This window comes from Corylus avellana, chromosome 8 (genome assembly GCF_965113065.1).
Source record: "Corylus avellana chromosome 8, dhCorAvel1.hap1.2, whole genome shotgun sequence".
In the NCBI taxonomy this organism is placed as follows: Eukaryota; Viridiplantae; Streptophyta; class Magnoliopsida; order Fagales; family Betulaceae; genus Corylus; species Corylus avellana.
The window spans coordinates 9,657,057-9,670,667 of NC_142497.1; the positions used below are offsets into that span (position 1 = coordinate 9,657,057).

Sequence of the window (13,611 nt, forward strand, 5' to 3'; positions counted from 1 at the left end):
TTTTAAAACAAGAAGTTAAATACAAAAAGATTGTTGAACAACTTTCTGATAAATTATTGCAATCTAAAATTGCCTCTTTCATTACCCGCAACATTGATCTTGTCCGTTCTGACCTTCCTACTGCTTTTTGGCATAGGAAAAAACACATTGTTTCTTTACCTTATATTAAAAAAATTTCTAAAAATAAAATTCCCACTAAAGCCAGACCCATTCAAATGAATGCTGAAACTTTAGATTTTTGCCAAAAGGAGATAGCTGATTTACTTGCCAAATGTATCATTCGTAAGAGCAAGTCTCCTTGGTCTTATGCTGCTTTTTATGTAATGAAAAATGCTGAAGTTGAAAGGGGAACTCCTAGGCTTGTAATCAATTATAAACCACTCAATGATGTACTATAATGGATCAGATACCCCATCCTTAATAGAAAGGATTTAGTTAGTCACATCAGTGAGGCTATAGTTTTCTCAAAGTTCAATATGAAGTCAGGCTTTTGGAAAATCCAAATTGATGATAAAGATAGGTATAAGACTGCATTTACCTCCTCATTTGGACATTATGAGTGGAATGTTTTGCCTTTTGGTCTCAAAAATGCTCCTAGTGAATTCCAAAATATCATGAATGATATTTTCAATCCCTTCAGTCACTTTACTATTGTTTACATTGATGATGTTTTGATTTATTCTAAATCTGTTGATGAACACTCGAAACATTTGAATTCGTTTCTAGAAACAGTCAAACACAATGGACTTGTTGTTTCTGCTAAAAAGATCAAGCTTGTCCAAACCAAAATTAAATTCCTTGGTTTTGATATTTCTGAAGGTTAGATAAGACCCATTGATAGAGCTTTTCAATTTGCCGACAAATTTCCTAATATCATCATTGATAAAAATCAGCTCCAAAGATTCTTAGGTTCTTTAAATTATATTGCAGACTTCTACAAAGATCTGAGAAAACACTGTAAACCTTTATTCGACCATTTGCTAAGCAATCCTCCCCCCTGGACTGACACTCACACTTCTCTTGTCAGAGAAATTAAAGCCCATGTCAAGGCTTTACCCTGTCTAGGAATTCCTTCAGACAATGCTTTCAAAATTGTTGAAACTGATGCTTCTAAAATTGGCTTCGGAGGTATTCTGAAACAAATTGTTTCTCCAGGATCTCCTGAGCAAATTGTTTGATTCCATTATGGATCTTGAAATAAGGCTCAAGCTAATTATAGTACCATTAAGAAAGAAATTCTTTCTGTAGTTTTATGCATTACTAAATTTCAATATGATCTATTAAATCAAAAGTTTTTATTACGCATTGACTGTAAATCTGCTAAATATATTTTGCACAAGGATGTTGAAAATATTGCATCAAAACAAATTTTTACCAGATGGCAAGCTATTTTAAGTGTTTTTGAATTTTATATTGAATACATTAAAGGCTCCAACAATTCTATTCCAAATTTTCTCACTTGTGAATTTTTGCAGTGCCAGCATGGCAAGCAAAAAGGACAAAGAGAAGATTGAATCCAAGCCTTTGGTCTTGAAACCAGAGATTGCCACTTCTCCTCCAGCTACCAATTCATCTATTGCTCTAGCCAAGTGTTTCTCAGCTTTCAATCCCGGATCATCCCTCACAACCCAAAAAATTAGATGATTTCCCAATCCCTTTTTTCTATTACAATTCTGTCAATGCTTGGTTCAAATTCATGCTCTTCCAAAATCCCAAATTTGACCACTCCTGGTTCTTAAGTTTTGATAAAGAATTTGGAGGCATTCTCCCCCTTTGGTTTTCCAACTGGTGGACAAAATTTGGTCTTATTCTTGATATTCTCCCGTAAAAACCGTTGAGGCTTTTAAATCATTTAAAAATCTTTACAATACTGATGAAGATGGGGACAAATTTCCCCACACTCTCCATTTTGCTAAAAAATTTAAAATTCCCAAGATTATCAAATGGCAATATGTTATTCTTGATGACAAACTAGAATGGCATTGGTACATTAAGTGGTGGGATAATTACCCACGAACTGATAATATAGTTGACAATGTCAAAGCTCTAGCCCAATTACCAAAAATCCAAGCTCCTCCAATTCCTAAACAATTAACCATTGGCAATTCCGCTCAACTGATAACTCCTAGCACTTTCGTTTCTCCTCCCAAAGAGGCCACTGCTCCTACCACTTCTTTTAGTTCTTCCAAGAAAAAATTATCTTCGAAGAAAAAAGAGAAGAATGATATCTTAAAAGCATTACGCAAATATCTCAATGACAGTTCTGATGAAGATGAAAATTCTAATGCATCTTCTGAAGCTACTTTCAACCCCATGCGAGAATGGTATGGGAATTCTGGTTTTTTCGGAGACAGTCCAAACAATTACTACCCCAGAATTGAAGATTTATAGTTCATTTGCCCTCCTCAGTGGCACCGTTAAACATCATTTGCCCTTCAGTGGCACCATTTATAGTTCATTTGCCCTAATCAGAGGCACCGTTCATCATTTGCTCTTCACAGCGGCATCGTTCAAAAGTTGCATTTATCAATTTTCCTGGAGACATTTGCCAGCTCATCATGGCACAGTTTATGTTACAGTAACTGCAGACATTATAGTAAAAGCTACAGTGCCTGCCGACACAACAGTTCTTTACTTTTACTATTAATTATTCTGATATAATTTTTATTTACTTGTTGGATTTTGCCTATAAAAGGAATAATCCCCCTTATTGTAAGGCATAAGCTTTCAGCCTAAACACCTGAAATCCCTCTGCAACTATCCTGCTACTTTCTACTTGTAATATTTTCTGTTCTTGTGTAACTTCACTACTTTCAGCTTACATTTGAATCTGTAAGTACTCTTGTTAATTATTAATCAAGTCTTTTGATATCTTTTCATTATCTAATTTGTTTCATTTCCCTTTTATACGCTCCAATTTCGTGCTTACTCTGGAAATTCTTGCATCATGTTTATTTTAATTGTAATTACCACCTATATGGATGGTTCTACTGCATTATTTTCAATTTTTTTTCAATTAATTATTTTCATACATCTCCCCCATTAATGTATATATATATATATATATATATATATATATATATATATATATATATATATATATATATATATATATATATATATGCCTTGGTTGTTTCATATGTTAGGGATTCTTACAAATTTTATAGAACATGTCTTGAGTTTAAGCTGAAAGCTTCATGATTGTATGCTAATTACACTTTACACATTTCAGAACATATGAGGTCTCAATTTTCCATTTATGACTGATTTGATTTTGAATTTCCTTTTGATTGTGATGATGGTGTTTGTCTTTTTAAGTTTGCTCATGAATAAGAACCATGGTTTATGTGAACCTTCTTTCTTGTTAACAACATAGTGCTACAATGTTTGTGGGTATCATTCCTATTAAGCCCTCATGAGACTTCACTCATCTACTAGGGATGCCTAGGGGTTTAAAAGGCTTGTTGCATATGCTAAATGCAATTGTCTCTCCCACGAAAGAGGATTTATGTTTCTTGCTTTCATTTTATTTTTCGTTTTGTTTTGCTAAGGGATTAGCAAAATGTAAGTTTGGGAGTGTTTGATGAGTGCCAAATATGGTATATTTGAGCCCCTTAGTTTACATTAGTTAATCCTTTAGCCGTGTCGTTATCTAATGTTTTGTTTTAGTTTTGTGTTTTTAGTGATTTATAGGTCGTTGAAGAAAAACTACAGCTTTAAAGAGAAAATTGCAGAAAAATGAGCATTCTAGAAGTAGGATCGAGTGCACCTTCTTGCACTCGAGTGCATGTGCGCTCGATCCAGTTAATCCTTTAGCTTTGTCGTTATCCAATGTTTTGTTTTAGTTTTGTATTTTTAGTGATTTGTAGGTCGTTGAAGAAAAACTACAGCTTTAAAGGAAAAATTGCTATGTCTTGAAAAAAAAAAAAAAAAAGAGCATTCTGGAAGTAGGATCAAGCGCACCTTCTTGCGCTAAAGCGCATGTGCGCTCGATCCCAAGTGGTCTGCGCTCAAGCGCACCCACGACCACAAACATACCACCAGCGCGCATGCAATGTGCCGCAAGAGAAGATTCGCATGCCCGAGTGCGCTCGAGCACACTCGTCTAATAGCTGGCAGCAAAGACTCATTTTCCAAGCCAAATTGGGTTTTCAATCTTATTTTGGGACTGAGAGATAGACTTACGATTTTCCTAGGATTACTAGGGCTTCTAGGACTCTCCTAAGCCTATAAATATACTGCTATGCATACACATTTCCATAAACTAGTTTTGTGATACAATTTTGGAAACAAAATGTAATCCACAGCTTTTCTTTTAGTTTAGTTTTTCATTAGGTTTAGGTTTTAGTTTCATAGTTATGTGGAGCTAAATTCTCAACTAAGTTTGGGGATGAAGTCTCACCGATGAAGAACAACATCGCTTTATTGTAAGATTTATCATTCCGATTTTATTGGTTTTATATTTAAATTCTTTTACTTATTTTCAATTGTGTTGAATGAATCTTGGATATCTTGTTGTGATTCAAGGATACACTTGATGATTTAGGATAATTTCACATGATTGATTGCTTGGTTTTATATGCCTAAAAATTGGATATCCCTTGTGATTTGTTCTTCGGATACATATGGTGTTTCAATTAAATTTGGATTCCTCTTGTGATTTGTGCAATGAATGGATACATGAGATGGTTTTGATTAATTCTTTGAAGCATAGTAAAACATACATAAGATTTAAATTGTGAAAACTTCAGATTAATATTGATAAACATAGAGTATGTTGTTATGATTCGGTGAGTGTGAATTTCACATCCTTATTACCTTTAGCTATTGATTTACTTAGTTTATTTATTTTATGTTTAGTCGTTTCAATTTCAAAAATCAAAATTCAAAACCCTTTTGGAATTAGGTTAGGATTAAATTACTTTAGATTTAAATTGCTCTTTAAAAAATACAATTCTCTGTGGAATTGACCTCACACTTGCAATCCATTAACTACAATCGATTCATGTACTTGCAAGTTAATATAAATTGGCACAACAAGTGTAAGTCCGATGACTGGTGATTACAAATGCACATGACGTACCCATCATTAGTTTATGGATTCAGTTATTTATAAAGCACATGTAACATTATTACAGTTTATCATGAATGTGTGATATATATAATATATGTATATAATCATGAGTAACAGTAATAATTCAACTATATGTGGCATACCCGAGATATTACCCATTCTCAGCAGGGTTGACGCTGTCCCAAGGGACCTATAGCACAACACTAGTGCCCCGGATATTGCATGGCTACCGTACATAACACTAGTGGCACGACCGAGTCCAACCTCGGGTGGCCCACACCGCTAATGATGTCCGTCCTATAGTGACCATCCATTGGGAATGAAAGCATCTTGGTCACGAAACCATTGGATCCAAAGCCCACACACACACATTTGACCATAAAGTTAACCTATATAGTAAGCTCATGGCTGTTATCTCACACGTACCAGTGTACCATATCATACGATGCAATTAATCTTATCAGTCTTTTTTACATGCATAGTTTTACAAGCCTCATCATTATCTTATTAATCAACACACGTTTTCGCAAAAAAAAGTTCACAGTAATTCCAAAATGTATTTCATGAGAGTTGTAAAATATGCATGTTTGATATATATAAAATAGACGTGCAATGCGGGAAAAGTAACAACAAGCATCCATATGAGTTTACACTCACCCGGGTCGTAAGGCTCCTCCGTAAAATTCCATTGAGGCTCCATAACCTCGAATACTGAGAAAATACCTATCATTTGTTCTAAATCCAAATCAAACGAACCTAGAACATGAAAACAGGAACTGTTGAACGACTGGCCAAAGTGGCGTTTCCCTTGAACGCTTCTGACCATATGTCCGGGCTCGTGACCTGACGTTCGTTGAATTACTTCGGACTGTACGTCCGGGCTCAAGGCCGTATGTCCGCTCAAAGAGTTTCAAGTAGAACCTTATTTGGTCAACCGTCCTCCTATCCTTCCGAGCTAATTTCTAAGGTTACCAAAAGGCTATCTAGAGTCTCTTAACTCAAAATGAAACCTCCATGTATACGAAATCATGTTAAACCAAGTCAAATGCTAACATTATCAAGATTTAAGACACAACCTAGCTAGAACTAAAACTAGCAACTTAAGACAACATTTAAGCAGCATAATGACGTAAAAACGAGCTAGGCTTAAGGGTATTACCTCCTTGAAGTGAAACTTCGAGAACCTCCTCTCTGGTAGCACCGAACTCACAAACCTCACACAAAACACATTCACAAGGAGGGATTTTTGCAGAGCCTAGGGGCGAGTTAGGCAGTGAACAGGGCGTGTAAAACTGAAGGGGATAGGGGGTATTTATAGTAGAGGGTGCTACTAACTTCTCTAAAAAGTAGCGGACGTTTGATACTACTAGTGCGTACGTCCGGTACTGTTTACACAGCGTTCCAAAGGCTGTAGCGTACGATCCAGGTATTATCCAAGGCGTATTCCAAAAGTAGCATACATCCCGTACTATTGGGGCATACGTCCATGTACTATTTGCAGAGTACAACGTACTATTGTCAGCGTATGTCCGGTGATCCCCCCGCATACATTTGCACTAAAAACATGAGCGTACGTTCGGCAACCCTAGCATACATCCTCTACTACAAATAAGAGTGTATGTCCGGCAACCCTAGCATACGTTCGTTCCGAAAGTCTGAAATTTCCAAAATGCCTTTCTAACTGTTACTAATGACCCAAAGTCCATCTTAACCCTCTAACTAAGCTACCTAAGCTTAGTTAATTATTTTGGTCACTACAATAACCACTCACTTGTACAACCCTACTCCACAAGCATTGCCTTTCTCTTTCTCACCCTTCTTTTTGTTTCTCCCTCTTAAGAGCACTTTGGGAGACTAGAAAGTCAAAATAGAGATTAGAATCAACTTAAAGATGGATTTATACTATTGTGTTGTGTTCAATCAGTAGGGTTTATGGGACCCTCATGATTGATCACTAGGTTCTAATGATCTCCGGGTTAAAAATTGGTTTAATTTTGTTTCGAATCCATCTTTTTATCCTTTAAATCTAATCTTGTTACGAATTTCTTAACCCTAATTTAGGTTAGGACGTTGCCTCGTATAAATGATAGTTCTTAATAATTAGGGACTTGTATTATGGGGTGGGAAAACGAGTTTGTGTCACATTTGGTCAACACGAATCCAATCCATTTAATAAACGGGTCAAACATGTCAACCCGAACATGACACACTAATTTAACGGGTGACATTACACGACCTGTGTGACCCATTTAATTAACGGGTTGTGTCGGGTTTACACAACCCGAATGACCCAAACCTGAAGTTTTTTTTTTTAATTTTTTTATAAACGAATTACCTATTTAATAAACGTTTCGACAACCCACGAACCTGCAGGTGATATATATATATATATATATATATATATATATATATATATATATATATATATATATATATATATATATATATCACCTGCAGGTTCGTGGGTTGTCGAAACGTTTATTAAATAGGTAATTCGTTTATGACCATAGCCCGTTTAACATAACTCAAACCCTAAAACTATATATTTTGTTGGTATTAGGTTCGCGAGTTCCTTACAATTAGGTCTTAGCATGCTGCATAACCCGGTGTACGGTTATCCAGACTCGTGACGCAGAATAGCCGAAACCTGATGCCAAACAGATCGATATAATAGGGTTGCAAAACCCTAATCCACGTCCCTGTATAAACGAGCTCCTTCGCTGCCATTATTGGGTTCCGTCGCCGCATTGGAACGCTTTGGCTCTTCGAGCTGTGCTGTGCTAAGCTGTGCTGTAATTCTCTCATTCAAAGCACCCAACCATGGTGGCCGCCAAGAAGACCGTAAATCTCTCTCTCTCTCTCTCTCTCTCTCTCTCTCTCATTTTCCTATACTCTGGGGACAAGAGCTGTGTGATTTGGAATGAATTTTATTTTCCTTTCTTTCTCTTCTCGCATCGCCCAAAGGGATAGTAGATTTCATGGTCAGTCACATATATCTGTGTTTTCTGCTATGAAACTTGCAGAAGAAGACTCATGAGAGCATCAACAACAGGCTCGCCCTCGTCATGAAGAGTGGCAAGTACACCTTGGGATACAAGACCGTTCTCAAGTCCCTGAGGAGCTCCAAAGGTATATCTTGTTTCTGAATGCAGTACCCAAGGTTCAGATCTGATTTGTGGGTGTTTACTATCCCAAGGTCTTTTTGTTACTTTTGCATTAGAGGATGGTATATCTAAATGTGACGTAGATTGAAATTGCTAGTACAAATTTTCTAGATTTTCTTTTCATCTTTGTTCTTTATTTTGATTTGTTCAATCTGATACAATGGCATGGATTTCTTTATATATATATATAAAACAAAGAGCTGGAGCATTTTAACATTCTTATTTGTGATATTTTATTTATAATATTGGGTAAGACGGGGATATAAGGAATTTAGCTTCTTTTTTTTCAGATATTAAATTGGAGGTGATGGAAACTGATGTTGGGAAAATGATGATATTTTCTATGCTTTCATATCTTCATTTATAGATTAAAAGTTTAAAGCTGAGCCATTCAATGTGTTAAAATTGTTTCTCCCAAGTCCTGGGGTATAAGCATTTTTCAGAAATTAATTTGGTTTAAACTTTCATTAATGTATTATATTTTGTTAGCTCGATATTTGCATTATTATGTCTGGTGAACTATTCGCTTTTGATATTTGATGAATTTTTTTAAACAAAATTTTCCTTTTAACAGGAAAGCTGGTCATCATTGCCAACAACTGCCCTCCTCTACGGAAGTCTGAGATAGAGTATTACGCTATGTTAGCGAAAATTGGTGTTCACCACTACAACGGAAGTGAGTTTCTATCCTGCACACATCCCTATTTCAGTTTCCTCTTCTTCTTTTTTTCCTCGTTTTCTGAGAGAGTAAATTCCTCATTTTGTCTCTTTGTACGTTGGACTAGATGTTTTCAGAGTGTATTTTGCTCCTGGGCCTCAATGCATTTCACCTGTCTCAATGAATGGGTGTTCTTTCTTCTGTTTTTATTTTTTTATTTTTTTATTTTTTGTATAGTGGACTTTCACTTCTACATAAGTAAATTGTATAGTTTTCACCCTTTTTATTTGTTAGCCAATTAGGAATTTTCAGGGTTAAATAATGTGTATATGGCTGAGCACAGAGATGGTGTTAAATATGATGGGCCATTCTGTGGCCATTTACATGATCCACGTGTTTTTGTTTTTCAGTGGACTTTTAAGTTCCTCAATGAACTTTATTAACATGCCCAGTATGCTCTTTCAAATTTATACTTGCATGGTTTTGTGAAACTTAATTCATGTCCCTTTTGAAAACCGATTTAAGTCTCAGTTTTTCTTGAATATTTTTTATTTGCTAAATGATGGTTATCATCTCTCTTATCCTCATAATCTACTCAGTAAAAAACTCAGGACTTCCCAGAGGTTTTTAATGGTCACCAAAACTTCTCAGAAAAAGAAAAGTAAGAGAAATGTGAGTAAAGAATGAGTAAAATATTTTAAATAGGGTTACATTTGTGGAGTCTAAAGAAAACAAATAAGTTATTATATCCCTTAACTATATGTTCTATGTACTTGCTACATTAGGCCCATGAAGGAGATACTATAATGTTATATTATTGATTTCCAACCCAAAGAATGCGAGCTGAGCTTTAGTTGCTGTCTTGCCTAAGAAAAGAAGTGGATACTTTACTAGTGTTGAGAGGCTTCAAGCATGGGAAAAAGCTGGGGTGCTGAAGTGTGAATTCAATAGGGTCGGTAGGAAACCTGTTGCTAAGGTGCCAGCATAGCTGGTTTAGATCTGATGGGAAGTGGAAACGGATGTAAGGCGAAATGGATTTCCTCTGTCTGTTTTTCATGCAAAATGAAACATTTATCCAATTACAGAAACAAATTGTATTATGTGTAAGGTTTTGCATTTTGTATGGAGTTAGAGATCTATAGTGGGTTGCTTATGTTGAAGCAACTCAGGTGAAATGAGTGAGTTCTGAAGTGTCATAGTTGGCTTTTACCCTATGCATTACTTTATATTATGTATCTTATGGAGTTATAAAGATTAATGTAGCAGTTTGCTTCTGCTGAAGCTACTTAGATGACATGAATGAGATTTGAGGTGTAATAGTCATCTTTTAATCCTTTACATTTTTTTAGATCTGCTTTTTTTTTTTTTTTTTTTTTTTTCTTTTTCTGAGATATGGTACCAGCATGAATTGTCTGTGCTTTCTGCAACTTGAATATTGATTATTATTCTCTACCATCTGGAGTGTGCTGGTTGATGTTAGTATTAGTGTTCTTTTTTCTTCTAGTATTATTAGCAAATTTACATGAAACAGTTGGTGTTTGTTTTATCGTTTTCTCTCCCTTTTTTTGGCTCTTGTACACTCTTTAATGCAAGTAACCTGCCAATGAGGAGGACAAACCGATACATGTGTACTCTTTTACCTGAGCTCCTTTATCATGAACTTGTCCTAAAAAGGTTTTTTTGGTATTTCAGACAATGTTGATTTGGGGACTGCTTGTGGAAAATATTTCAGAGTATGCTGCCTCAGCATTATTGATCCTGGTATGTAGTTTCGCAGTTGATGTTTTCCTAGTCCTAAGCTATGTAGAGTTTGTTCTGACCTTTTAATGTTTGTTGGTTTTCAGGTGATTCTGATATCATCAAGAACATGCCTGATTATTAAACCATGAATTGTATCAGGTCTAGATTTTGGTGTTTTTATCTTGTTTTTCAAATGGAGAGGAGGTATGTTTTGCTTCAAGGCAAGCGTTTATGTTGTTAACAGGAATGCTTCATTAGAGACCAAGCTCTGCTTTGATGGTATTTTTGGTAGTGCTGTGTTGGACCAAATGTTTTTATATTCTAGTTTGTATGCGTACCCTAAGATTTGGATCTTAATCTCTTTTATCTGGAAAGTATTTTTCAGTATTTAAAAAAATGATCGGAATTTTGTAAAATTTTTTACCGAAGAGGACGGTAACATTCAATTGAAGATACAAGTAATCCTTCCAAATATTTCTTGAAATTGATTTGCCTGAGCCATGAATCCAGGAGGTCACTTGTTGGGCTATCAACAATCAACACTAGAGAAGGATGTCATCCACAATTACAAACTATTGTTATAAAAAAAATAATAATCAAAGATTGGTAAGGACTACCATATTAGCCTTGTAGGATAATTGTTCGTAGTGTAATTCATCATATATATATATATATATATATATATATATATATATATATACTCAAAAGTTTGTATATAAACTAAAAAAAATGAAAAGTCATTTACTTTTCTATACGTGTCCATATTTTCATATATAACTTTTTTTTTTTCCTATTAATTACTTTTTACCATCAATTAAATATGGTCAAGCCTTTTTTTTGTTTGACGAAACTAACCTTTAAAAGTATGAAAACGGTTCCAGAAATAGTTTAACGAACTCATAGAATAATGACTAAAATAGATGGAAATATGGAACGAAAATAAAATATGGGAGAGAGGAAACTATACTTATTTGCTTCAACCTGGCTTACCATTTATAATTACTAAAGTGACAATTGGCCATATTAAATTATCAGACAATTTTCACTATGTGTTAGTTTTTGTGTTGACTTCGATGGCAAGTGACCTTAGGTGAAAAGGTGGGCACGATGTTGTTTTTGTGTTTAAAATTTTAAATATATATAAAAATGTATAAAAATGTAGAAATGATATTATCGTATTACCATTGAAACAACATCGTTTTGATTTTTTTATTTAAAAAAAAAATTAAAAGTTTTTTAATTTTCTTTCTTTTAAAAAGCCGTTAACGGTTATTAAAGTTGCTAACTGCTAACCACCGGTTAACCGCCTAATTTACTGTCCATGCGGTTAGGTTAGTGGTTTTAACCAATAACCGCTAGCCTTAACTGTCTTTTCACCTCTAAAACCTACATGTGACTCAAAATATTTAAATACTATCTAATCAAATTAAAAATTAAAAAAAAATAACAATAATAAATCGTGGGTGTGGGTCTCTTCAGCTCCATGGCGAGAGACCAACAATTTGGCAGTGGGTCTCTACGGTTTTATGTAGGGGTGTCAACCCGGTCCGGTTTTTCGATTTTTGGCCAAAATCGGGACCGGAACCGGGGTACCCTGGTTCTTGAATTTGGGAAACCGGAACTGGGAACCAGGTCCCAATTACTGGCCAGTTCCGTTTTTACTTGGTCCAATAACTGGTTTTTTTTTAATTTTAATTTTTTTTTTTAAACCTCATGAAAAAATTGTTTTCTGAAATGAAACCTCATGAAAAAATCAAAAGGTTTCATTTCAGAACCATTTAATCACCTTAATATCAAATTGACAAATACCCAATTGAAGAATTGTCAATCCATTTGGCCAAACTTGCTGATACAAAACTCACCAAGAAAATCATCAAGCACAAAAAGCAAATCTTCAAAAAATGAAGCACACAAAAGCAAACTAACCAAAAAAAATCCATACCATATACAAAAAGTGGAGAGGAAGAAGAGAATCGGAGTAAAGATGAGAAGAAGAGGGAGAAGAGAAGAAAATGGAAAAAGAAAAAATGAGGAGAGAGAGGAGGCTCTCAGAGGATGAAGAGGTGAAGAGGAAGAAAAAAAAAAGGAAAATAGAAATGATGAGAAGACACAAATAACCCTCTTAATTTAACTATGACAAAGAAAGAATAAGGCATAACCGTAAATCTATACCATCATACAAAAAGTAAGTAAGGTAAAATACCCAAAAATCCGGTCAAACTAATTCAAATTCATTATTTCCTTACTAATTAAATTGGGTGAGCTTAATACCAAAGGGCAAAATAATAATTTGGCACCATCAAAGAAAAATCACTGTTATAGAGGCAAAGAAAAATCACTGTTATAGAGGCATTGACTCTTTTGTGTATATATATATTAAAAAATATTATTATATATAAATGCACCAGGTTCCGGTTTCCCGGTTTTTACCAGGTGCCCAAAATTGGGACCGGAATCGGAGTCCCCGGCTTTTAGTTTTTTTTGCAACCGGAACCAAAACCGGCTCCCCAGTTTCCCGGTTTCCGATTCCAATTCCCTCGTAATTTTTGACGCCCCTAATTTTATGGAAGGTTACCCACGATTGGTTGTAGGTCTCTATGCGAGATATATATTTTTTAGTATAAGGGTATAAATGTATTTTTATGCATTTGGCAATACTATGATAAGGAGTTTTCATCATGCATGTAAAGCATGTGATGCATTTTTTGTCAAAATTAGCAGAAAATGATGCCAAAGGGCACAGAATGAAAGTAATAATAATTTGAGAAATACTTTCACTTTTGTACACTAATTTCATATGTGTTTTAAAATTACCACTAAATTAAAATTTAAGGGTAAAATTCATTTAACTCCCTCAAACTACCATCCTAATGACAATCTACTTCTCAAACTATCAATTGCGACAATTTACTCCCCAAACTATTAAAACAATGACAATGTACCTCTAATTTTAACAAAATAACAAAATTACCCTT

General features: G+C 34.8%; 1 protein-coding gene across 1 annotated transcript; it reads left to right on the forward strand.

Annotated features, from left to right (window-relative positions):
• Positions 1–7,778: 7,778 nt before the first annotated feature.
• On the forward strand, positions 7,779–10,993 carry LOC132163741 (large ribosomal subunit protein eL30). The gene is made up of 5 exons (XM_059574112.2): positions 7,779–7,915; positions 8,098–8,203; positions 8,813–8,914; positions 10,589–10,657; positions 10,741–10,993. Exons 1-5 carry the CDS (start codon positions 7,895–7,897, stop codon positions 10,776–10,778), a joined length of 336 nt encoding a protein of 111 aa, XP_059430095.1. The 5' UTR covers positions 7,779–7,894; the 3' UTR covers positions 10,779–10,993.
• Positions 10,994–13,611: the final 2,618 nt, after the last annotated feature.

Excerpts from the sequence above, each read along its gene's own strand:
- LOC132163741 (XM_059574112.2), top strand. The coding sequence starts at position 7,895 with ATGGTGGCCGCCAAGAAGACC. Across the intron at positions 8,204-8,812 it reads GTCCCTGAGGAGCTCCAAAG|GAAAGCTGGTCATCATTGCC; the intron begins GTATATCTTGTT and ends TCCTTTTAACAG. Across the intron at positions 10,658-10,740 it reads CCTCAGCATTATTGATCCTG|GTGATTCTGATATCATCAAG; the intron begins GTATGTAGTTTC and ends GTTGGTTTTCAG.